Source organism: Leucoraja erinacea, chromosome 2 (assembly GCF_028641065.1).
Source record: "Leucoraja erinacea ecotype New England chromosome 2, Leri_hhj_1, whole genome shotgun sequence".
In the NCBI taxonomy this organism is placed as follows: Eukaryota; Metazoa; Chordata; class Chondrichthyes; order Rajiformes; family Rajidae; genus Leucoraja; species Leucoraja erinaceus.
In genome coordinates this window covers 86,210,974-86,238,648 of record NC_073378.1, presented here as the reverse complement: position 1 = coordinate 86,238,648, position 27,675 = coordinate 86,210,974, and the positions used below count along the sequence as shown (strand labels likewise).

Below are 27,675 nucleotides of genomic sequence, written 5' to 3'. Positions count from 1 at the left end.
CACCAAGTTTTGTTCCAATCGGTTGAATGTCGTAAAAAGTTAGCGACGTATAAAAATCTTATAACTGCGCATGCGCAGATCGATCTCTTCTCCTGCCAGTCAGTGCCGCGAGGATTAGTCTCTTGCCCTGTCACTCCCCGGGACGGACCGCCCCTTCCTGCGCCATCGCATCTTTACTGGAACTGAAGATGGCCGACGGAGGTTTCCAACTGGACTTTCGGAGGGACCCGAAACAGTCCCAAGCAGCTCAGCCCAGCCCCAAGCAGCACAGCACCGGAGACGGACCAAGCCCAGCATCGGAGACCCAGCACAGCCCAGCGTGGGAGACCCAGCCAAGAGTCAGAGACCCAACCCAGAGTTGGAGATGTCGCTGATGTCGCCAAATGGAAAGCGGAGATTCTGATCCCGGCGGAGGAGAACGACCAACGACCAGCGCCCGCTGTGATTCCCCATCACACTGCCAATTCCAGCCACTACCCCTCCGGTCCTCCTTGCTGACACCTCCCCCCTCCCACTTGATGCCCCCCTCTCTCCCATGGCTTTTCTCTGTCTTTTCTCCAAGCTCCTACACCCCTCCCCCCCCCACAAGCTTCCCTGCCCACAAACCTCCACGCCTACTCAGACACACTCCCGCCCACACGCACATCCCCCGCCCATACACACACCCCCCCACACACACACACTTCCACACACACCCCCACCACACCACCCCCCCCCACACACATTCCCCCCCACACCCCCCCCCCCCCCCCCCCCCACCCACCCCCCCCCCCCCCCACCCCCCCCCCCCCCCTCCCCCACCCCCCCGCCCGCCCCCCCCCCCCCCCCCGCCACACACACCCCACTTATAAAAAGGAGGGGGAGGGAGTGCTCGGGGATGAGGGGAAATGAGCCACGCCTGTGCAGTTAGGGGCCATGCGTGAGTGGTGGAATATTGCGTTGGGGGATGGGTTGCGTTGGAGGACCAGGCCTCCCGTGTGACTGAGACCCAATATAAAACTAGCTGCCAGATGCTTCTTTTCTAGGTTAACGGTTGAAGTTTTTCCATCCATTTTTTTATTGCTTCAGACCTCTTAGCAAGGATCAGTTTTGAGACTGCACTCACTCTAACATTTATTTCTTGAAGGCCGAAGCCATTTGCAGAAATCAAGGTGCAGTCAGAATATGACATTGAATAGATTTATTATTACTCCCTCTGACCGTTACATTATTGATTCGACCTGTTTAGTATTGATTTGGCTTTTTAGTTTATTGGTTGTTTTCTTAACTGCTGCTTTGTATTTGTTTAACATCAAATTCACTTTGACTTAAGATTGATAAGCTTGATGTAGCTCCCATTTTTTTTGCTATATCAGCACCTTTCATGAAATATACATGACATCTACTGCAGTAAAGTTTAGTTGCTTTTGATAAATCTACTGAGATTTGTAGTTGACAATGGAAAACTGAACACAGAGGAAAATAATGAGCAGATATGGTCAGCATAAGCATGTGAAACTAAATTATTCTACATTAGTTATTCTGATAAAATATCAGTACAGAAAATTGTGAACAGTTAGTACCTAAGTGAAAGCAAGCAAAAGGCCATTGCTCTTCGATACAAAAACAAAAAACAGCAGTTGCTAGTTAACACATAACAGAACATAAAGTGCTGCAGTAACTTAGTAGGTCAGACATCTCTGGAGAACATGGATAGGTGACCCGAAACGTCACCTATCCATATTCTCCGTGATGCTGCCTAACCTGCTGAGTTACCCCAGCGCTTTGTCCTCTTCAATGGAACATGTGGACTTGTCAGACCAAATGGTCTCCCACCATGTTGTAATTATTCTGTGATTCTGTCGCGTGTGATTAGCCTATTCTTCAATGGCCCAGGATGTTGGCAGCAGTCAAAACTGCTACTGCCTGCTTGTGACAGTGATATCAGGGCTCCTGGCCAGTGAATCATTTACTTTAGTACATTTGTAACTTTTAAAAATAATATCCTTTTCTTGAAGGGAAGTGTAATGTGGCTGCAACTGATCATGAATGTCAATCAGAGAGGTGTGATTGCTTGCCAGCAAATTTAACATGATGTTAAAAGAAGCAGGCCATTATGTTTGGACCAGAAGGATGCTGATGGGTTATGCACAATAAAATACTTGTGCATTTGCAAACAGGCCTTAAAGTAGAGATTCATTGTCAAGGAGCACAGAGAGGAGAGAACCCAGCTTTGCAGAACACATTTTGTAAAGTTTCATACCCATCCTTTCCAGCAAGGAAATAGTTTCAACTTTTAAAACTGAGGACCCAATCATGATGCAATATCAGATAGCTGATGTGTCTTCTTCCTTTTCAGCCTAATCAATTACACAGGTACACAAAATTGCTGGAGAAACTTAGCGGGTGCAGCAGCATCTATGGAGCGAAGGAGATAGGCAATGTTTCGGGCCGAAACCCTTCTTCAGACTGATATGGGGTGGGGGTAGATGGTGAGAAGAAAGGAAAAAGGAGGAGGAGGGGCCCGTGGGCTGAGGTAGGAAAGGGAGGAGACAGCAAGGGCTAACAGAATTGTGAGAATTCAATGTTCATGCCACCAGGATGCAGACTCCCCAAGCAGAATATGACGTGTTGTTCCTCCAATTTCCTGTGTAGCTCACTCTGGCCGTTGAGGAGGTCCAGGATAGAGAGGTCAGATACGAAATGGGAGGGGGTTGAAGTGCTGAGCCACCGGGAGATCAGGTTGGTTAGTGCGGACCGAGCTGAGGTGTTCGGCGAAACGATCGCCAAGCCTACTCTTGGTCTCACCGATATAGATCAGCTGACATCTAGAGCAGCGGATGTAATAGATGAGGTTGGAGGAGGTGCAGGTGAACCTCTGTCGCACCTGGAACGACTGCTTGGGTCCTTGAATGGAGTCGAGGGGGGAGGTGTGTACCTTCGATTTTCCAGCATCTGCAGTTCCTTCTTAATCAATTACACATTTAGGTGTACACATTTAGTTTAGAATATTAATTTTACATTCTCTTTATTTTAACATAGTGCAAAACCGGACACTTATGTTTAGCTACAGTGGGAAAGCAAGTCATTGACTTCTGATGGATAGAAATTGATTGTTTTTTTTGTAGTTATATACTGTCCAAAGAATTCACCATGACCAGACCAGCCAGAGAACTGATACCCATTACTGCTTCCTCTATCTTCCCCCTCCTCCTCCTACTCTACAACTTTTTCCAAATCTACATCTTCCTCCAAATCATGGGGAACAAGACAGGATATTTGCTGGATACTGAGTTTTCCTCTAGAAAACAGACTGCCGATTGAGCACACTGTTTGTTTGCTCTATCTGACAGTTTCTGGCATAGTATGCACAGTGCAATCACTAGTGCATTGCACAACAGTGCCAAAATCATGTGGTTAGTAAGCAGCATGATACTCAGTTGTCACCTTTCATTATCGTGGAGCTTGAAATACTAATCACTTGAAATTACTACAGTAAGAAAGCTTGATAACTACTGGCTTTACAGGGCATTGACCTTTAGGATGTGTTGTGTGTGGTCACACCACAGCAGATATGACGATATTGGGAGGGTAGACTTTTTTCATCGGTTATATTATAGTCCCGTTTGTAAATTCAACCTCTTACATTAGAAACATAGAAAATGGGTGCAGGAGGAGGCTATTCGGCCCTTCGAGCCAGCACCGCCATTCATTGTGATCATGGCTGATCGTCCCGTATCAATAACCCGTGCCTGCCTTCTCCCCATATCCCTTGACTCCACTAGCCCCTAGAGCTCTATCTTACTCTCACTTAAATCCATCCAGTGACGTGGCCTCCTCTGTGGCAGGGAATTCCATAAATTCAAAACTCTCTGGGTGAAAAATGTTTTTCTCACCTCAGTCTTAAATCACCTCCCCTTTATTCAAAGACTGTGGCCCCTGATTCTGGACTTGCCCAACATTGGGAACATTTTTCCTGCATCTAGCTTGTCCAGTCCTTTTATAATTTTATATGTTTCTATAAGATCCCCCCTCATGCTTCTAAACTCCAGTGAATACAAGCCTAGTCTTTTCAATCTTTCCTCATATGACAGTCCCGCCATCCCAGGGATAAATCTCGTGAACCCATGCTGCTCGGCCTCAACCACAAGGATGTCCTTCCTCAACTTAGGAGACCAAAACTGTACACAATACTCCAGATGTGATCTCACCAGAGCCCTATACAACTACAGAAGAACCTCTTTACTCCTATACTGAAATCCTCTTGTTATGATGGCCAACATTCCATTAGCTTTCTTCACTGCTTGCTGTACCTGCACGCTAACTTTCAGTGACCGGTGTACAAGGACACCCAGGTCTTGCTGTACCTCCCACTTACCTAACCTAACCCCATTGAGATAATAATATGCCCCCTTGTTTTTGCCGTCAAAGTGGATAACCTCACATTTATCTATATTATCCTGCATCTGCCACGCATCTGCCCACTCACTCAACCTATCCAGGTCACCCTGCAACCTCCTAACATCCTCTTCACAGTTCACACTGCCACACATTGTGATGCTCCTGGAGTTAATAGCATCTTGGCAGATGCAGTTTAATGTGGACAAATGTGAGGTTATCCACTTTGGTAACAAAAAAAGGAAGTTAGACTATTATCTAAATGGTGTCAAATTTGGAAAAGGGGAAGTACAACGGGATTTGGGGGGGTCCTTGTTCATCAGTAAATTAAAGTAAGCATGCAGGTATGGCAGGCAGTGAAGAAAGCGATTGGCATGTTGGCCTTCATAAAAAGAGGAGTTGATTATAGGAGCAAAGATGTCCTTCTGCAGTTGTACATGGCCCTAGTGAGACCGCACCTGGAGTATTGTGTGCAGTTTTGGTCTCCAAATTTGAGGAAGGACTTTCTTGCTATTGAGGGAGTGCAGCGTAAATTCACAAGTTTAAATCCCGGGATGGCGGGACTGTCATATGCTGAGAGAATGGAGCGGCTGGGCTTGTATACTCTGGAGTTTAGATGAGGAAACATTTTTTCACACTGAGAGTTGTTAGTCTGTGGAATTCTCTGGTTCGGAGGGCGGTGGTGGCCGGTTCTCAGGATACTTTCAACAGAGAACTAGATAGGGCTCTTAAAGATAGCGGAGTCAGGGGATATGGGGGAAGGCAGGAATGGGGTATTGATTGTGGATGATCAGCCATGATCACATTGAATGGCGGTGCTGGCTCGAAGGGCCGAATGGCCTACTCCTGCACTATTGTCTATTGTCTATTGAACTGCAGATTCCTCCTGCAATGTTGTCCTGCAGTTGTTGGAGTATCATTCTGCCTTCTTGACGCAGCGTTTCCTGTGATCCCTTTGGTGGGGAAGTCAATATCCATGATGGACCAGGCAATGTCCCACTTTCTGCAGTCTGCTTCATTCCAAACTAGGCTGCGATGCAACCAGTCTCGATGCTCCCCACTTTTAATGTAGAAGTGCGATTAGAGTATTCAATGACGTACTGAATTTTCTCAAACTTCTCTGGAGGAACTCAGCAGATTAGGCAGCATCTGGAAGGAAATGGATAGGGTGATGTTTTAGGTCAGGACCCTTCCTCAGACTGACAGAGTAAAGGGGAGTGAGCAGGAAAAGAGAGGGAGAGGTGGGGCAAAGCCTGACTAGTGATCAGCAGACACAAGGAACCACAGATACTGGTTTACAAACAAAGACATAAAGTGCTAGAGTAACTCAGTTGGTCAGTCAGCATATCTGAACATTTCTATTTGACGTTTTGAGCAGGGGTCGGAGGTGGATACAGGTGAAGGAGTATGCAACTTGCAAATGGGCAGAGATGTACAAGCATGGTAGATGATTTGGTAATTTTTTTAAAATATTAGTTTATTACAATTATTTTTTCATAACATTTTACATCATGGGCAAGGCTATAATTGTTTTCCCAACTGTACACTTGAAGAGGTATTGGTCAGACCACTTTCTTGGATTACTGTAGCCTGTGGGGTGAAAGTGCCCCCATACCTCAGATAAATATAACATTTCAGAATTTTATCCTGCCAATAATGAAATTGGAGGTGTGAAGAATTTGAATGAATCATTTGTGTAGATGTGAAGGTTTTATGTTGATCTGTCCATCATCTGATGTTTTGTGAAAGGAGTTCAGGCTGCAATACATTTCAATACAATACAATTATACAAATCCATGGCATGCATAAATGAATTGGGGAAATAATAAATGTGTTATGTGCTCAGTATTATGTAGGGGTACGTCATTCTAGTTCAGATTAAATATGCTTGATATATTAAGAAAATTAATAAAATTAAATTAATCCAAATGTAACGAAATACATGGTGGTTGTCTGACAACCTGTTTCTCTGTGCAAGCCTTAAAATGCCTCCTATCCCATTTTCACCATTGACTGTGCTCTGTGGACTTTCACAATTAGATTACTTCATCATTAGTGATACTTTTAAATAAGATTTGTGATACTTTAAGCTCCTTATTGTGGTCTCCTCTATCCAATATGTTTTATACAAATTCTGCTTGATCCTTTGAAGGAAGTTTTAATCAACACGCAGGTACTTTTGGTTTAATGTTTAGATTTAGTTTAAAAGTTATCATCTTGCTCTGAAAATGTCCTTGTGCAATGTCAGTTTCCATTTTTTTTTGTTGTTGCTGTCAACTGTGAGCTGAGTTATGGCTGAGTGAGAAAAAAACCCAATTTCCTGGTTATTTAGCTGAATAATTTTTATTATTATGTGTAATATTCCAGCGTGTTTTTGCTCACTTTGTTGTAAATTAGCACCCAGGCCAGATGAGGGTTGTGCTGTTGTTCGGTTACAGCTAAGTTTCATAACCAGCTAGTTATGCTTAAATATACTTAATGCCCCCAGAGAGGATGTGTATAAACTCTCACCTCCATGTGAAGCCAAGTATAATGATATGCCCTTTTCCCCCCAAGGAAACTTCACAATTTAAATAAAAATATGTTTTAGAGCATTTGAATAACCCAACAGCAACAAAGTATCTGCCAAGAAAATACTTAATTTTGACAGTACAAGGTGAAAGTGTGTTTACAGATGTCATGGTATTCAGTCACAAATTTAACAGCTTTTCACTTTTAAGATTAAACTAGGCCGAGCAAACAATTTATTTTACTCTCAGATTCTATTTATTCTTGATGCCTTGCCATCACTAATGAGACTCAGCATTCATTGTTCTTTTCTAATTGCTCTTGAGAAGATGGTGACCAACAGCCTTTTGAACTTGTGCAACTGATGTTGTGATATATCAACGTGGCTGATCCAATTAATTTTCAGCCCAATGGTGATTATCTCTAACTGCTCCTCCTGAAAAAAAATTACAATGGCGTTCCTATTTAATATCAAGGATAGTTTTATATTTTGATGGAAGTGGTCATTACCTGCAAATGTTTGCCTGGGCTGTTGCAAACATCACTTCTGAATTTATAATAGAGGGAGGTCACTGATCAAGGCTTAAGGGCCTGTCCCACTTGGCCATCATTCACGCGCCATTAACGTGACCTGCTAGCGTGTGGGTAGCGGGACGGGCGCATGGAGTGGTGTAGAGGAGTGTGGAGTGGCGGGGAGTAGTGTGGACTTCGTCCTGCACCAAATCGTCGCGCGCCACCTGCCTGTCGCGTAACTGACGGCCAAAGTGGGACAGGCCCAAGACCCTGGTGCGGCGCAACATCTCACCTCCAACAGCAGCAGAAGCAGGCAAATGATCGCCGAGCTCGGCCTGGGGCTCCGGCCATTGCGGATCCGGATCCGCCCCCACTCCTACTCCCAGAGCGTGGCCAAGACGATTGGAGATAGACACAAAATGGTGGAGTAATTCAGCGGGACCGGCAGCATTTCTGGAGAGAAGCAATGGGTGACGTTTCAGGTCGAGACCCATCTTCAGACTGAAGAAGACTCATCATCCATTCCTTCTCTCCAGAGATGCTGCCGGTCCCGCTGAGTTACTCATGCATTTTGTGTCCATCTTTAAATGACGTCACGTGCTTCAGACGGTTGTGCGGACATATGATGACGAGCGCGACCATCGTGCGTCAGTCACTACCGGCCTGTCGCGTAAATGACGGCCCAAGTGAGACAGGCCCTTGACTTGTTGCTATACCCTGCAGGACATTTAACCAAGAGCTGGGAAGTGGGGTTATCCTTCTCCAGTTGTTTGCTGGCATGGATATGATGGGCCGGATGGCTTCCTTTAAAGCTGCAAATTATAATGATTTTATAACAGGGTATTGTTGGGCCCATGACACTGCAAAATAATTCCTGCACTGATACCTCAGAGTTGAAGTTAATAGCCTTCAGTAACCACATGTCACTCCCTTTGTGGCAGGACTGACTCCAGCAAACTGAGCTTATCCTGATTCTCACCATTTTCATTGGGGGTTGCTTTTAAGCCCCACTTGCCAGCATGACACAACATAATATTGCTGGAAGACTTTATTGTATTACTTGAATGCTGGAGTGGAAACAATACACATTTCAGGTGTTTTTTTTCTCAGTCAATTTTCTTTATCATGCAGGTATTTTCCGATGGACTATTGTTTTAAAATTGAGTGTAAAAAGCTGGTACAGGCAATTCACAACAAAGGGGGTTTGATACATCTTTAAATTAATAGAATCATTAGCCATTTCTTACTAAATGTTGTTACCAGTCATTTGCACTAAAAACACATGTAGTTGTGGCTGAGCTTTGTAATTCATTTCTAAAATTAGATTGGTTTTGTTGAAGAGAATGGAGCAAATATTAATTTCTACCTGTATTCAGTGCCATCAATTGGGTATACATTTCAATACCAAAGATTTGCAATAAATAACAATATTTATTTTGTGATAATGTATAATTTGATAATTAATTTAAAAATATTTGTTTATTCTCTTTAGACTGGAATGGCTTTAACCTATGATCCCACTGCTGCAATGCAGAATGGGTGAGTATTTCTTTGGGATTGTGCTTGCTTGAGTTTAAATTATTGGCATGTTCGAAGGACTTCAAATTTAGGCTCTTCTCTCAGTGCAGATCCTAGTGTTACACAAAGCTATACAATGCAATTAAAGCATTTACAATGCAGACAGCAGCATCCATTTAGATCAACAACATTTACAAACATCAGCAAATAATGCAGTTGTATGAATATTGCTGCCTCTTATTAAGTCTAGGATCCTTCTCAAACAAAGAAAGACTCCAATTCCAAAACAATTATTGTCATATTTATGTTTTAGTTTAATATACACTTTACATCTTGACATTTTTACAAATACTTCACATTTTGAAGTGATTTCATATATTGGCACATCCCATTCTGAAACAAATATCCCTTACAAGTGGTTGAATACAAAATGATCTATTCATACATTTTGTTGGTAGAATGACATATTTAAGTTTTAATTCATATTAAGTACAGTAAACCCTTGTTTTAACAGATCTCTTTTTTGCTGATTTTGGATATAGTAGACAGACCTGCCGACCACCCCCGGCTCTCACCATCTCCCCAGCCGTTTCGAGCACCGCAATCCAGTGACACAGCTGTTGTTGTGGTTCATGTTGTAGCCCTAGGGACAGCGCTTTCTTTGGGCCACAACCACTGACAGGAGATGCTCACTCACCCTGGGGCTATCTCCCCTCTCATCTGCTGCTGCTTCTTGCTGCCAGCAGTAGCTTTGCCAACTTCCCCCTCGACTGGCACCGCCTCCTTCTCCACCCATCACTCTGTCCACTCGATCTCTTTTCGGTTATAACAGGCAATTTGCAATAACGAACACCATTCCCCTTCCCCTATGATCCGCTATATTGGTGGTTTACTGTACGGTCTGAGGAATTCTCTGGGCGGTGGAGGAAGGTTCTCTGGATGCTGTCAAAAGAGAGCTCAATAGGGCTCTTAAAAATAGCGGAGTCAGGGGATGTGGGGAGAAGGCAGGAATGGGGTACTGATTGGGGATGATCACATTGAATGGCGGTGTTGGCTAGAAGGGCCGAATGGCCTGCACCTATTGTCTATTGTGATTTCAGAACAATGCATTATTCATCCTACATCTGGTTTAGGAATTGAATTTATACATTTTAACTGTGGAGCTGCAGTGATATATCCTATCTGTTTTCTTGCGTTTGTTCGCAACTCCAGAATGTTTTCAGTGATATCAAAATTAATAGAATGAATGTATATGCACAAAGTATTGATACAAAGATTGATTTGCAAATGCTTATTTCCTGCTTCGGGAATGGAGGGCACACATGAAAAATCCATTTTAATCCTTACATGGGTCTCAAATTGTGGCTAGAAATGTTGTTTATGTGATTATTAACATCCTACCTAGCATTAAAATCGATGATTTGATGGTCAGTTAGAGAGAGGTTCAAAGATGTGGGCCTGGAGTCATCTGTGGGCTAGATTTCTGTTCCTCAGGAACCAGTCGGTGGGATTTTACTATAATTGGTTATTTGATGATCATTATTATTTCTGCTAGTTTTTTGCCTCTGTGTGTTTATTAATTAACTAAATTTAAATTCCTCAAATGGTGGGATTTGAACTCGTGTCTCCTGACCAGCGGACTATTAATTTTGGAGCTGATGTGTTTGATTATATTGCCAACGTAAAATCTATAAAAGTGCAATTTCACACATAACACCACTAAGGGCATGGATAAAGTGAATGCTCAGTCTTTTTCCCTGAGTAAAAGATTTTAAAACTAGAAGGCATAGATTTAAGGTCAGAGAGGAGAGATTTCAGAGGGACCTCAGGGGCAACCTTCTCACTCAGCTTATGCTCTGTGTCTGGAGTGAACTGCCAGAGGAAGCTATAGAATCGGATACAATTATGGATTTTTTGTAGACAAAAAGGTGAATAGCGTCCCTTGCTGTTGATGTCCATCGTGGATCATCAACTTATAAGCTGACAACCTAATTTAATTATTATATTTTATTCATTAAACCTTTATAACCTTTTTGTAATATTAAAAATGTATAAATCTAATCAAACTTTATCATGATGCCGTACACCCTCATGCCCGTACCGTCACAAATAAAGCATTGAAATTATGAATTTCAAAAACATTTGGATGGATATAGGGATGGGAGGGGTTTAGAGGTATATGGGCAAAAGGTAGGCAAATGGGACAAACCCAGAAAGCCAACTTGGTCGACATGGACAGGATGGGTTAAAGGGCCAGCTATATAACCCCATAACTCTATGACCAATGTGTATATTGTAACATGATTTATTAACATACATTGGAAAGAACACTTGTTGGCAATAACCAGACAATTAACTTTCATATCTGAATGACATTTTTAGAAATGAGAAGCCAGAATTGCCCAACCTTTGATGTGTGTAACTTATAAATGTGTTTGTTCTAAATCAGACTATTCAGAAACTCAGCAGATTGTACGTCAAAAGGAAAATGTTGGCTTCAGTTCTGGCCTGGAATTTATTTTCTAAAACTAATATTCTGTTTGCTTCCCACAGTTTTTATTCCTCACCATACAGTATTGCAACAAATCGTATGATTGCACAGACATCTATCACACCTTTCATTGCTGCTTCTCCTGTATCAACATATCAGGTAGGAAGAACCTTGTGCCAATATTTTGTTAGACATTAAACATTTTTAAGTTGCATCATTTTTTTGATTTCCAGAAGTCTTTTAATGCATGCAAATTAACCAAAATCCCCACAGATTGTTTTAACTACTTGAAATGAGGACTGCAAGGAGAAATTTGAATATGTGGTTGAGATTTAAGATGTTCCCTTTTCAAGCTGCATGTCATCTTGCCATCCATAAACTTCAGAACAATCCTAGTATGTCAGTTTTATTCAGCTCTTGGAAACATTGCAAGTTATTTTTGTTATAACTTACTCAATAGAGCTCTCCTTGTCTGCACCTGGATACCTGCCCTGGTTGCCATTGTGAAGTGTAGGTTCAATAACAATTTCTCCCCACATTCTCCTCAATAACATTATTGTTCATGTTTTTACAGTTTCCACAATGCAAAACTCATTCCTTGATAACTCAGTAGCGAGTTGAAAATTAGAGTAGCTCTGCTTTCTTTTCTAAATTGTATATTTGTAGAAACACCCAGTACAATATTGACTAGCAAGGGTTTTGGGGGGTTATGGGGAGAAGGCAGGAGAATGGGGTAGAGAGGGAAGGATAGATCAGCCATAATTGATTGACGGAGTAGACTTGATGGGTCGCAAGGCCTAATTCTGCTCCTATAAATTGTGAACAATGTAAAAGACTGGAAGCACATTCAAGCTGGGGCAAATTTAGAGAATTTAATATTTTTGTGTGTAGAAGTTCCAGCTCCTTCTAATTGCATTCATCATCAACCATTTTTGAGTTGTGTGCTAGAATGCAGAGCTTACAAATCTTTTAAGTGAAATTCCACCCTCACTTACTTCCAAGCTGTTGGTGGTAGGGGTCATTGAAACATTGGTTACCCAGACTTTGATATGAGTGATCATAAGTAGGTTCATCCCTGATGCAACTGAATGTTTGACAGCATCAGTAAACACAATAAGTGGAACAATAGGAAGAAGATGCATTAGTTTTACACATACAAGTACATTTTCTTGATGTCATGAGAAAGAACTTAGATTCTACTTTTGAGAAAAATACCTTAATAAGTTGCTTATTTTGATAGTTCACCCAGAAACGTACTAAAATCGGAAATGAATAAAACTCAGTTCATTTACAGTGCCCAATTTATTTCAGGAATTACCGACTGGGTCAATATGCTGAGATACATCAGAATGCGGGCCTGGCTTTCTTCTGCTAATGTGTCCATTGTAACACATAATGGGATACAGCAATTTACGGGCCTGTCCCACTTGGCCGTCATTTGCGCGCAATTTACGTGACCTGGTAGCGTGTGGGTAGCGTATGGATAGAGCAGGACGGGCGCATGGAGTGGCGTGGGGAGTGTGGCTTTGCGCGCAGTATCGCGCTAGTATTTTGTGCTGCACTAAATTTTTGCGCGCCACCGGCCTGTCGCGTGAATGACAGACAAGTGGGACTGGGTGACGTTTCGGGTCGAATGGGTGAAGTTTCGGATCAAGACCCTTCTTCAGACTGAAACATCATCCCATTTCTTCTCTCCAGAAATGCTGCCGGTCCCGCTGAGTTACTCCTGCATTTTGTGTCTATGTTCAATTTAAACCAGCATCTGCAGTTCCTTCCCACAGATTAATTTGGTCTGCTTGCTACTTTTCATTCACTTTTTTTGAATAGGGTCATTACATCTGCAGTTTTTTCCAATTGCTAGCACCACTGGAAACTGGAACATTTTAGAAAATCACCATAAATATCCAAAACTGGGTAAATATCATAAACTGGGTATTCAAATGACGTCACGCACTCCAGACGGCTGTGCGGACGCATGGTGATGCGTCACTATCGGCCTGTCGCATAAATGACGGCCAAGTGGGACAGGCCCTTTACTTACAATTCACAGACTGCATTGATAGGAGCTCAACCTTACTGGATGCTGAAATTTCAACGTAATAATTGGTTAAAGACAACAATAAAAGATACATCCTGCAATATCGGAGAAGGTATTTCAATCTCTCACATAACTTCAAAGTCCTGATGTGAGAACCATGGACTCAGAATGATTGCAGCATTGTTCCAACATTCTCTGGGTTTGCACCAATCCTCTGCAAAAATTGGATTCTGATATTGGTTAAACACATATTCACTCCTCGGTGTTTAGTTTTATCATTGTGCAGTACATGTATCCTCAATATCATTATGCAAATTAATTTTTTGTATAATTATTTGAAAGCGTAATGGAACATGCAAGTCAGCACAGATAATTAACTTAGACACATCATTCAATTTTGCACAATAAGGACAATTGTAATAACGATGAAAGTGGACAAAGATGAACTCCAACATGCTGTTGTAGGAAGGATGCCTCAACAATGGAAAGATGAGGCCAGTGAATCAAGTTTTAAACCATAAATTATTGTAAGGGATTTAATTGTAAGAATTCTTCATTTCACCTTATCAAATCAAAACAGCACAGCAAGAGTATCAGATGAATAACAATTATTTGTACACTAACTGCTGTTAATTTTTGAAATTGGATATTTTGACTCATAGCCAAAATTAAAAAGTAAACTTTAATTGGTTTCTCCCCCCATTAATTGATAAGATTTGATATTCATAGGCTCCTAATTAAATATATTAAATAAGAGGAGATCCTGCATAATGGAGAATAGGAAATTACCTAGATAAGCTCATAATGGAGAAGTCAATGTATAAATTAACATAATACAATTGGAGACACAAAGCACTGTGGATGCTGGTTTACAAAAACAATCAAGTGCTCCCCGTGACCGCATGAGTTTCCTCCGGGGATTTCAATTTTCTCCCACATCCCAAAGACGTGCAGGTTTAGGTTAATTGGCCTCTGTAAAATTGCCCCTAATATGTTCGGAGTGGATGAGTAAGTAGGATTAACACAGAACTAGTGTGAATCAGCATGGACTTGGTGGGCAAAGGGCTTGTTTCCTTGCTGTATCTCTAAACTAAACTCCAAACTCAGTGCGTCAGGCATAATCTCTGGAGAACCTGGATAGGTGACGTTTTAGGTCAGGACCCTTCTTCAGGTTGATTGTTGTAGGGGGTAGCAGGTGGAAGAGAAGTGGGGACAGGAGAGGCAGCGGTTTGATTGATAGATGGGTAGACAAAGATCAGAGAGAGGAAGAAGCCAAAAGGCAATGAGATACGGGGAGAAGAGGGGCAAAATGTCATGCCTGAGGAAGGGATATAGGAGGAAGGGGACAGGGGGAGGGGAAAAGGTAATTGTTGGTTTGTTAATATTGGATAATTCAATATTCATTCCATTGGATTGCAAACTACTCAAGCGGAATATGAAGTGTTGTTCCTCCAGATTGTGCATGGTCTTATACTGGCAATGGAGGAGGTGCAGGACAGAAAGGTCGGTATGGGAAGGGGAGTTAAAATAGTTAGCAACCGGTAGATCAAGTAGGCCTTGGTAGACCAAGCACAAGTGTTCAGCGAAACAGTTGGTAGTCTTCACTTGGTCATCGATGTACAAGAGGCCACATCAAATGCAGTAAATAAGCTTGGAGGATACATGTGCATGTAAACCTCTGTCTCACCTGGAAGGGCTGTAGGTGTCCTTGAATGGATGTGAGGAAACTCCTGCGGTTGCAGGGGGAAGTACCTGGGTAACACCATTGTATCTGTTCACATAGCTAATGAGACCAATTTACAGATTCCTGGTGGCTCACAAGAGTAATGAGCAATAAAGAGGGAGCATGCAAAATATTTCAGCAGGTCAGGCAGTGTCTGCTGAGGGAGGAACACTTATATTTTCAGGTTTATGATCTTTCCGAAGAAACATCAAAGCTTCTGGTGGAAAGTATGCTTTTAACAAGATGTTTTGTTAAGGTTTTTGCTTATGGGTAAAACTCTAAATTAGAAAGCATCTTAATATAACCTCCACCACCCTTCGGGGCACAAATTCAACAGATTCATTAACCCTGAGAAAAACGTTCTACTTATCTCAGTTTTAAAAGGCTGGACTCTTATTTCAAAACTGCAGCATCTGCAGGCTAATTGATTGGTTCAAAAACACAAAAGATTCAATGAAACTAATACCTTAATTGTGTCTTAGTGATTCCAGAGATGATGCCTCTATATTTCTATCCGCATGTCGATTCCACTGTAGAGATTATTCTTCAGCCACTCAAAAATTGTAATTTACCAGAATGAATTTTATCTCATACAACACCTGCAATTTAGTTTAAACTAATTTCCCACATTTGCCTTTTCTACCACATTTATTAATATATAAGGTAACTTCACAGACACATTTTGAAGCTGATTATTTCAATGTTACGATACAATTCAGAAATCTACTTTTATAAATCTTCTTCCTTGCATGCTGTCATGTCTCCTGCAAACCTATAATGTCCTTGTGTGTCCATGATCTGAATAACACCAAGTCAAAATGAACAATGCTCTCCTCGCATTGAATTACATTCTTAAATGTTGACCCCAGCATTGTCCACGTTTGAGCCATTATTTTAATTTCTATTTCTTCAGAGCCTTGAAAAATCATATCCCCTCTTTGTTGCACTGATCTGTTGGCAACGTCAGGTGTTAACCTGTTTTATATGGTTCAAATTAAACATCTGATATAACCATCCATTTTAAGTGATTAAAATAGGTTAACACCTGAGGTCAGACTGATTGTTTTAAGTTATGTTTGTTCATCTTCAATGTACATTTTCCTATTGGTTCACCCTTGGGTCTTGGACCCAGATGTATGCAAAGAACTTCTCTTCAGGAGTGAAATGAACTTAGCTTCCCTATCTGTTTCTTGATGCAGGAAGGAATGTAGAGATTCTGACCATTTGATACTGCTGAATGCAAATAATTCCTATTTAGCATTTAGATTGGAAACGTAGTTAATATAGGTTAGCTGTGACCGTAAAGGATAATAAAAACAGCTTTCGGATTGCTGTCCTGGAGGAACCATTTCCCACAATCGTACGGCCCTTTTGGAGGATTATTGGGATTTCTCTTGATGCTAATCTGCAATATAAAGAAAGCACGTCACGTAGTTAACCTGTTAATAAGAAAATTATCCCAATTTATATGTACATTTCCAAAATTCTCCAACTTTTCAAACTCTAGATTTTTGAGCTGCTGAATAAGCTTGGACAATCCTGTATGCTAATCTAATGAATATTACTTTTTATGCACTTTTTCTTGCAGTAGTTTCATTCCAATATCTTTTGCTAATTCGGTATATTTCCCACACAGGTCCAGAGTACATCGTGGATGCCTCATCAACCATATGTTATGCAACCTACAGTAAGTTATGCTAAATCTTCTATAACTTTGCTATATTCTTTGAATTATACCAAAAGGCCTTCAAATATTATGCATGGTTCCCATAGCCACTGAATGCCTAGGAAGTGCCTATGTCATAAGTTGCATATCATGAATTTAGAAGTTGTTACCTGGTATTTTTATATGTGTCATTCTGTTTTTCAATGACCCATCCATCTTCCAACATTAGCAGGGATGAAGATTAACATCAATTGTGAAAGCAAGTGATTGAATTAAGGGGAACTATGCAATGTTCTTCAATTTTGCACATCCTTTTTTATTTGCTGGCCTTTGCTGATTGTAGTTTGTGAAAACCTTATTTTGAAATGTCACGATAGATTGAGTAATTTATATGAATTCAGAACTAGTATTGAAATGGATATTTAACAGCACTGATGTGGAGAGTCAGAAATGACAGTATTATTACCAGCCAGAGTGGTTGTATAATTCAGAGTCACAATTCGAGTCAAAGTGTTTCATGTCATATGTCACAAAAATGAACAATGAAATTCTTCCTTGCAGCAAAACAACAGATATGTAAACATACAGTGCCCTCCATAATGTTTGGGACAAAGACCCATCATTTATTTATTTGCCTCTGTACTCCACAATTTGAGATTTGTAATATAACAAATCATATGTGGTTAAAGTGCACATTGTCAGATTTTAATAAAGGCCATTTTTATACATTTTGGTTTCACCATGTAGAAATTACAGCAGTGTTTATACATAGTCCCCCCATTTCAGGGCACCATAATGTTTGGGACATATGGCTTCACAGGCATTTGTAATTGCTCAGGTGTGTTTAATTGCCTCCTTAATGCAGGTATAAGAGAGCTCTCAGCACCTCATCTTTCCTCCAGTCTTTCCATCACCTTTGGAAACGTGTAGTGCTGTTTATCAACATGAGGTCCAAAGTTGTGCCAATGAAAGTCAAATAAGCCATTATGAGACTGAGAAACATCAATAAAACATTAGGCTTCCCAAAATCAACTGTTTGGAACATCATTAAGAAGAAAGGGAGCACTGGTGAGCTTACTAATCACAAAGGGACTGGCAGGCCAAGGAAGACCTCCACAGCTGATGACAGAATAATTCTCTCTATAATAAAGAAAAATCACCAAAGACCTGTCCGACAGATCAGAAACACTCTTCAGGAGTCGGGTGTGGATTTGTCAATGACCACTGTCCGCAGAAGACTTCCTGAACAGAAATACAGAGGTTACACTGCGAGATGCAAACCACTGATTAGCCGCAAAAATAGGATGGCCAGGTTACAGTTTGCCAACAAGTACTTACAAGAGCAACCACAGTTCTGGAAAAAGGTCTTGTGGACAGATGAGATGAAGATTAACATATCAAAATGATGGCAAGAGCAAAGCATGGAGGAGAGAAGGAACTGCCCAAGATCCAAAGCATACCACCTCATCTGTGAAACACGGTGGTGGAGGTGTTATGGCCTGTGCATGTATGGCTGCTGAAGGTACTGGCTCACTTATCTTCATTGATGATACAAATGTTGATGGCAGTAGCATAATGAATTCTGAAGTGTATAGACACATCCTATCTGCTCAAGTTCAACCAAATGCCTCAAAGGCCATTCATTCTACAGCAAGACAATGATCCCAAACATACTGCTAAAGCAAAAAAGGAGTTTTTCAAAGCTAAACAATGGTCAATTCTTGAGTGGCCAAGTCAATCACCCGATCTGAATCCAATTGAGCATGCCTTTTATATGCTGAGGAGAAAACTGAAGAGGGCTAGCCCCCAAAACAAGCATAAGCTAAATATGGCTGCAATACCATATTATGCATAGCATCACCAGAGAAGACACCCAACAACTGATGATGTCCATGAATCGCAGATTTCAAGCAGTCATTGCATGCAAAGGATATGCAACAAAATACTAAACATGACTACTTTCATTTACATGACATTGCTCTGTCCCAAACATTATGGTGCCCTGAAATGGGGGGACTATGTATAAACACTGCTGTAATTTCTACATGGTGAAACCAAAATGTATGAAAAATGGCTTTTATTAAAACCTGACAATGTGCACTTTAACCACATGTGATTTTTTTTTTCTATTAAATATCTCAAATTGTGGAGTACAGAGGCAAATAAATAAATGATGGATCTTTGACCCAAAAATTATGGAGGGCACTGGAGTACTACAGAGACACCATAATAAATAACAACAAAAAGTTCAGTATATATGTATATAAATCAAATTATATTAGTGCAGAGACAACAAATATTACCCCCAAGTCTATGTAGTTTGGAGCTCATTTTGGAAGTTGTAGTTCTTAATAGCCTGATGGTTGTAGGGAAGAAGCTGCTCCTGAACCTGGACATTAACAGTTTTCAGGTTCCTATTATACTTTAATGAAATGAGAGCATGGCCATGGTGGTGTGCATCTCTGATGATGCTGGCTGCCTTTTTGAGGCAGTGAATCCTGTAGACCCCATGATGGACTGGGCGTGATCATCAATTTTTGCAATCTCCTGGTCGTTCGAGTTGGCTGTGATGCAATCAGGCAATATGCTCTCTACTGTACACCTGTAGAAGTTTGAGAGAGTATCCATTGACATACTGAATCTCCTCAATTTTCGAAGAAAGTAGAGGAATTGATAGGATTTTTATATGAGTGCATTAATGTGCTGGGTCCAGGACAGATGTTCAGAGATATGTGCACCCAGGGAATCAGGTTTGTGGATCCTTGACCTTCCTCTTTCATAGTCCACAATCAGTTCCTTGATTTTATTGATGTTGGTCAGTCAATCAATCTCTCTCCTATTCTCTGGCTCATTGTCATCTATAATTCGTCCATCAACGGAGGTGTCATTGGTGAATTTAAAGATGTAGTTGGAATTGTGTCTGGCTGCACAGTCATGCACAGTCATGAGTATGGAGTAAGTAGAGCAGGGGGCTGAGCGCTCAACCTTGAGGTGCTCCTGTGCTGACGGATATCAAGGAGGAAGTGTTACTGCCAATTCTTTCTTTCAATTCACTTTCACACACTTTGTTAATTAAGGTTTGAAAAGGTAAAATACTGAATCTAATGGAACTGCTTAATAACAATAACAGGATATGGTGCCTGCTCTTGCATAACACAGTGTTTTTTTATGCTGTTGGTATCTTCCAACTGGGAAGAATGGTAGACATAGCCATTGTGTGCTAATAATGCAGCAATGTTTAATTTAGTACTGCCAGTTTCCAGTACTGCTCATCAGAATATACTGGGCCATTTTGGTACTCAAATAGTCAAGTTAGAGAATTATTTCAAGTAGGGTATGTCTTCACAGATGTGAACTGGAGGAGGGATTCCAATTCTTACCTTCATCATATATGCTTAGTGGGCGAACCAGAAGCAGCAATTACTTCCCATGCTTGTCCCCATGAGCCCAACAACTTTGTGGAGATCCTGCTGCAGTAGACCAATCCTGGAAAGCAGTCAGATTCCAGAACGATGGTGGAGTTTCCGAGACTGGTTCAGAGAGTGTGAGGTGGTCCTGCAGGAAACAGATTGTTATGCAATGACCCAGTCCCTTTCTCTGTGCGTGGTGATAAATTATGTTAAATATGATGAACATAAAGGCGGAGAATTAACAGCAAAGTCACCATGCACATACTGAAGCAGCTTTGTGCGGTAGGCTAATTGAATTCCCTCTCTAAATCTCCCTCTCTTTTCCACTCTCTTTACTGAAAATTTATTTGAAACCTGCCTGTTTGACCAAGCTGGCAGAAACCTTTCCTTAATCATTTTACTTAGCATGGCATCAGATTTTATTGATAACCCTCCGAAAAGTTAGCATGGGATGTTCTATTATCTTAAAAGCATTGCATAAATATTGTTTACAGTGGCTGTCTGCAAGAATATAAAGATATGTAATATCCAGATTGTGCCCAATTTATGGTCACTCCTTCATACTTAGCCATGGAGTCTGCAATTCCCAGTGCTGCAACTGCAAAGAGTACACGTACCATGGGCTGGCTTTAATTAATCCAGAATAATCCAGTAAATGGTCTGCTTATGAAAGTATTCTCTGGATTGAAGTGTTAAAGTGAGCTAAATGAAATTAGGCCAGCTGTAACAGAATCACATCAGAATAAGTTGGCAAAAAAAAAGAATATTGGAACTATCAGAAACAATTAGTATCACAAAAAGTCTGCTCTTTGATCTGTTTTTCTGCTCGATACCTTCTCTCGAACAAAGCCTGCTCTGTTATCATAGATCAACATTCAACAATTCTACCTACATCCCATCTTCCAGGATGAGATCTGCAGACCTGTAGGTCACAGGTTCCAAGAACACATCTAAGCACTTTTTAAATGTGATGTTTTTGCCCCTGTCATTCTTTCAATGATGATAAACATTATTTGCCATCTCCTTTCCCATCATTTTAGCAATTACTTCAAATCCTCTAGTTTTAGACCATTCTGCCTTGAAAATAGATCCCTTTTTACTCCAGGCCCATCTGGCTCTGTATACACCTCAACTCAGTCTCCCCTCAACCTCAACTGTTCCAAATTAAACATCCATAGCTGATCCAAACTTTCCTTGCAGCTACTTTTGTCCATGTCTGATAACGTTCTTCTAAATCTCTTCATCATCTCCAGTATAGCTCATGTTTCCTGTTATTTTGTGACTAGATAACATATAACACCAGATTGCAGCCATAAACATAATTGTATACAGTTTTTGGATTAACCCCCAAGCTCTTTTATTCAGATACAAGGAGTTATATACAGGCCACCAAACAGTAACCAGGCTGTAGGGTACAAATTACATTGGCTGATACAATCAGCATGTAATAAAGGCTTGTATGTGAATATTTGGCCAATAAACTTATTCATTCATTTAATGTCTTAGTGGCCATGTGGGATATCAATATGTAGATAGTGGGAAAATGAGGTTGGTACTGCATCCAAGAGAAGGAATTTGTAGTGCCCACAGGATGGCTTCTTAGAGCAGCTTGTGGCCAAGCCTACTAGGGAATATGCAATTCTGGATTTGGTGTTGTACAGAGAACAGGATTTGATTAAGGAGTGTAAAGTAAAGGAATGCCTAGGTGGTAGTGATCATAATATGATAACATTGAACCTGCAGTTTGTGAGGGAGAAGATGAAATTAGATGTGTTGCAGTTTCTGTGAGTAATTCAGAAAAGACAGGAACATTCCAAAGAGGAAGAAAGATTCTAAGGGGCGAATGAGGAAATAAATAGCAGGTTGGACAAAGGAGAAACAATGGATGTTGTTTATTTGGATTTTAGAAGGTATTTTATTAAGTGCCGCACATGAGGCTGCTAAACAAGATGAGAGCCTATTGTATTAGAGGGAAGATACCAGCATGGATAGAAGATTGGCTGAATGGCAGAAGGCAAAGAGTGCGGTGGGACCAGATAATTTGGAGTATATTCACATGTTTGAAAATATGGTGAGCAGATGTAACATTCACTTTAATACTTGTCATTGAAATGAAAGGCATAGAAATTTTGCTGCATGGGAGAAGAATTTTGAAAAATACCAGTTGTGTTACTTCTGAGGGTTGAATTGCAATCTGAGTTTAGGCAGGTGGATTTTGTCAACAAATGTGTAGACAGCCCTACTGGAGAAGGATCAACAATCGACCTCCTCTTAGGAAATGAGGCTGAGCAAGTTGCTGACGTGTCCATGGCAAAGCATTTTTGAACCAGTGACCATAATTTTGTTTGTTTTAAAGTAGGAAACTTTTAAAAGTACGATAGGGAGAGTTCAGGGCCAACACATTCCTATTAGAATGAAGGGTAAGATTGGCAGGATTAGGGAACCCTGGTTGATGAAGAATGAGAAAGAAACCGACTGATGGAGGAGCTCAGTGGATCAGGCAGCATCTGAGGAAATAAATGGACAGACAACATGTCAGGTTGCAATCCTTGTTGAACAGAGAGCTTTGAGGTGCAAGTACATAGTTTCCTGAAAGGGGCAACATTGGCAGATAGGGTGGGGAAGGAGGCACATGGCTTGTTTGTTTTCATTAGTCGAAGCTTCGATTGCAAGAGTTGGGATGTCATGTTGCAGGTGTATTAGACATTGGTGAGTGCATTTGGAGTATTGTGTGTCGTACTGGACGACATGCTAGAGGAAGGATGTGATTAAGTTCAAAAAGGATGCCAAAAAGATTCACAAGGGTGTTGCCAGGCATGAAGGACTTGAAGTATAAGGATAGTCTAGATAGGCTGGGACTTTTATCCCTGGAACAAACGAGGCTAGGTGTAATTTAGTATTATTTAAAATGCTCAATGCCAACCTGAGCTGTTGTCAAAGAGAGACAAACAGTGGTTTCCCCAGCAAATGGTGTTCTGGATAGAGCCACAGTTCCACTATCCAATAAGCAACCTCTTGAATTGTAATTCTCCAAAATGTGCCTGTTAACAAAGAGAGGCCTTTGTACATATTTGCATGTGTAAAGCCTATTCTACTGCACACTGTGTCTTGGCTTTCGAAGTACAAAATATAAAGCCCGGAGCCCTTTTATTAACATCTGTTTTTTTATATACCAAATAATTTCAAGGTTATACTTCCCTTGTATAAAACACAGTTTAAACAGTTTTTTTAAACAGATCTAGGAGATGCGAATCCTGAAACAGTGACACTGTGCTCACATATCGTATGATTTGCAAGAGTACCTTGCAAAACAAAGTTTCTCACTGTTGCTTAGTACACATGAAAAATCTTAAACTAACACCATTACCTGTCAGCAACATTATTGTTTGATGCAATTCATCACAATTTTTTGCATTACTATGTACTTCTAGCTAAAAACATTCATAAAATAATGTGTATATTGAACCATATTTGTTTCATCATTAGTCAAAACCTTTTTGTCATTTACATACCTATGATACATGACAGAAATCACACTTAAGTACATTACATCACAACTATGTGACAACTCAATGAAAAAATAGACCAATCCTTCCTAGCTATTCTTCTAATATTATTTTTCCAATACCTGTACTATTATCCAACATTGGGTTTGGCAAAGATAAAATCACCAACTGTCCTAGGTATGTTTAAGAAAGAACTGCAGATGCTGGAAAAATCGAAGGTAGACAAAAATACTGGAGAAACTCAGCGGGTGAGGCAGCATCTATGAAGCGAAGGAAATAAGCGATGTTTTGGGTAAAGAAATGAAATGAAACATCTCGACCCGAAATGTCACCTATTCCTTCGCTCCATAGATGCTACCTCACCCGCTGAGTTTCTCCAGCATTTTTGTTTACCATCAGTCTTGGGTAAGTGTTTATTATCTGTTATTAAAATTACAGTTGGATAGAATGGATGTATATTTTAGGAATTTTGGAATAGTGGTAGATAAACTTATGGAAATATACAACATTTTAAAAAGGAGCTGGCAGTGAAGATGCTTGGAGGCTCTTTCTCCTTGTTTAATTTTATAGATGAAACTATAATTTCAGGATATGAGGTCGGCCATTTAGGTCAAACAAGAGTGATTCCTTTACAGAGCAGGCATCAAATTCTGGGAACATTTATCTTGGAGGATTGTGGATGTTCAGCCATTGTGTATATTCCAAACAGACATTGATGGATTATTTTTCACACATTGGATGAATGGATATGGGACAGGGAGAGAAATTCTAGAAAAGGTTTGATGGAATCAATGTCTGAGATGCCATATGGTGTAATCCTATTTCCATTTCTTATTTTTCTCTGTCTGAAAGTAACATGCCAAATGCATTGAATAAGTTTCATGTTTTATAATGGACAGTTTTGAGTTGGGATCCAAATTTCCAAATGAACAGCCATTCCTAATAAAATTGTAACATTTTGGATCTATGTTTGCATTTTTTGATGCATTCCTTCTGTTGATTAAATACATTCATGAATGCAAAGTTTTGCCAAAACAGTTTTCCTCTCAGTTTACTTTCTGTCTTTGGCAGGGGCGGATTTACGTGTAAGCTTGACAAGCTTAAGCTTAGGGCCTCGAGATCTAGGGGGGCCTCACAGAGCAGGATTTACCACTAGGTTTCATAGGCTGAAGCTTAGGGCCTCGAAATCTAGGCGGCCTCTGGCAAAGGCAGAATTCTGGGCGTGCCCTACTCTCTATCTCTCTCTCTCTGTCTATCAATCTCCGTTTCTGCTTGCCATCCATATCCATGTCCGATCCGTTGGGTCTCCGCTCGCTCCTCATCCGCCGGCACGGCAGGCCGCCTTGCACATCCACACTGCTACGGCCAGCACATCCTCCCCCCTGCACATGCTCACAACCACGGCCAGCACACCATCGGCCGCCCTGCGCATGCGCACTGTCACGGCAACTGGTCGGCGCTGGGCACTTTCTCACTCACTTTGAATTGTGGGGGATCTGGCCGCCATTGCTGTCCGGTCGCCACCTCACTGCGACCGCTGAAAACCAACTCCCTGACCCTGGATCTGGAGTAACTCCCTGGAGTAACTCTTGCTTCTGGTTTCCTGGTCCTCCATAAATATTCTAAATTGAATTTAAACTGAAGATGGTGGAGGGCTGAACAATAACAGCCTATTGCATTTTATCTGTTTATTTATTGTGTATATATATGGTCTATGGTATTTTGACACACTGAACGTTTATCTCCTGTTCTGTATTATGTTTACATATTCTGTTGTGCTGCAGCAAGCAAGATTTTTATTGTCCTATCTGGGACACATGACAATAAAACTCTTGACTCTTGACTTGGACTTAAGCAAAAAAGGGTACTTGGGGGAAAAAAGAGGTACCTTAAATTTAGTTGCGTCTGGTTAGGTAACTATGGTAGGGTGAAGACTATTCCATGCTTTAATTGTGCGGGGGAACTCCATGGAGTAGCCTGCAACTCTGGATAGAAGAAATTGAGTGACTTTTGGGGAAAGACCCTTCTTTAGACTCCCTCTGGTTTTAATGTTTTTAGTTTAATTTAAAGATACAGCGTGGAAACAGGCCCTTCGGCCCATCGAGTCCATGCTGACCACCGATCACCCGTACACTAGTTCTATCCCACGCATTAGCAGATTAAGTCAAGAGTGTTTTATTCTCTCACGTCCGTTAGAACAATGAAATCCTTACTTGCAGCAGCACAACAGTATATGTAAACATAGTACTCTGTAAACAATGTTATAAACGAGAAGAACGGTGTATATTTATATATGAATATATAACTATATAAATATATATGTGTGTGTGTGTGTGTGTATATATATATATATATACCCACACACACACACACACACACACACACACACACACATAATTTCCCTCCTGGGATTAATAAAGTTCTATCGTATAGTATCGTGTGTGTAGGAAGGAACTGCAGATGCTGGTTTAAACTGAAGATAGACACAAAAAGCTGGAGTAACTCAACAGGTCAGACAGAATCTCTGGACAAAAGGAAAATATTACGTTTTGGGTTGGGTCTGAAATAGGTTCCTGCACACCTTTGGAATGTGGAAGGAAACAAGAGCACCCGGAGAAAACCCATACGATAAAGGGAAAAGGAGCAAACTCTATACAGACAGCACCCATATTCAGGATCAATTCCGGGTCTCTGGCACATTTAGGCAGCAACTTTATGGCCAATGTACTGCCCCATAGTCTTGAACTTAATTAAAACATACAGTAGCTGTAAAGGGGGACATAGCGTCACTTAGAGATTTAAAACTGAAAATGGATATTTTCATTTTTTTAGTAACCAAAGTTATCATGTATAAAAAATGAAGAGGCGGAGACAGTAGGCTGTGGGAGAGCTGGGAATGGGAGGGGAAGAAGGGAGAAAGCAAGGACGACCTGAAATTAGAGAAGCCAATGTTCATATCGCTGGGGTGTAAACTGCCCAAGCAAATATGAGGTGCTGCTCCTCCAATATGCGGTGGGCCTCACTCTGGCCATGGAGGAGGCCCAGGCCAGAAAGGTCGGATTCGGAATGGGAAGGGGTGTTGAAGTGTTGAGCCACCGGGAGATCAGGTTGGTTATTGCTAACTGAGTGGAGGTGTTGTGCGAAGCGATCGCCAAGCCTGCACCTGGTCTCACCGAGGTTGATCATACACTGAATAATCCAACCACATTTTTGTTTGGAAGTGGAAATAAATAATAGAAATTGCATTCATTGCAACATGTAAAAAGAGTTGAGATACTGTATTATAATTTTGCTGCATGTCATTGTGGTATATATCATGTCTTGATTGGTGAATATGTTTAGTTTGTGACTTTATTTGAAGCAGAAATAATATATGAATGCTTCATTGAGCTTTATTCCGACTGGTAACTACGCACTTCGTCCGAGCACATTATCGCACGCGTCATGCAAGCCGTCTTAAATGACCACCTAAACTGTCATTTGGCAACCTAAAAAGCTGCCAAGGATGTCCGGCTGACAAGAGAGAATAAAAATTAAGTGAGAGCCCTGCAAGGTGTATAATATTTTTGACACTGTCATAGGCCTTTCTTACATATGCTGTCACAACGCACTGTAGTCTCTTAACAACCCTTCAGTAATTTTTCTTGCCCTCCATTTCAGAATAATAGTGTTTTAAGCCAATTACTCAACACTGGCACTGGTAATAAATAAATTAATTACAAAGCGCAGCTTTCCAGCCCCTTATCTCATTGGCCACGCTCGGTTGCTCATCAGTGTCAATCTAGTGGGCCATCTTCCACTAGTCGTGGGGGTGGGGGATTGGGAGGGGCCTCGCAAGTGGAACAGCTTAGGGCCTCTCTTCATCTAAATCCGGCCATGGACTTTGGGTATTACCACTTTAATCCTATGAGGTCACCGGGAAGGA

General features: G+C 41.1%; 1 protein-coding gene across 7 annotated transcripts in view; it reads left to right on the top strand.

Moving 5' to 3' along the window:
* LOC129712085 (RNA-binding motif, single-stranded-interacting protein 3) overlaps nt 1–27,675 on the top strand; it is a 1,245,262-nt gene that overhangs the window by 1,133,336 nt on the left and 84,251 nt on the right. For all 7 annotated transcript variants that reach the window (XM_055660289.1, XM_055660298.1, XM_055660306.1 and 4 more), the window contains 3 exons: nt 8,891–8,937; nt 11,470–11,566; nt 16,805–16,855. In XM_055660289.1, the coding sequence (XP_055516264.1) occupies nt 8,891–8,937; nt 11,470–11,566; nt 16,805–16,855 (195 nt within the window). The remainder of the gene's footprint in view (nt 1–8,890; nt 8,938–11,469; nt 11,567–16,804; nt 16,856–27,675) is intronic.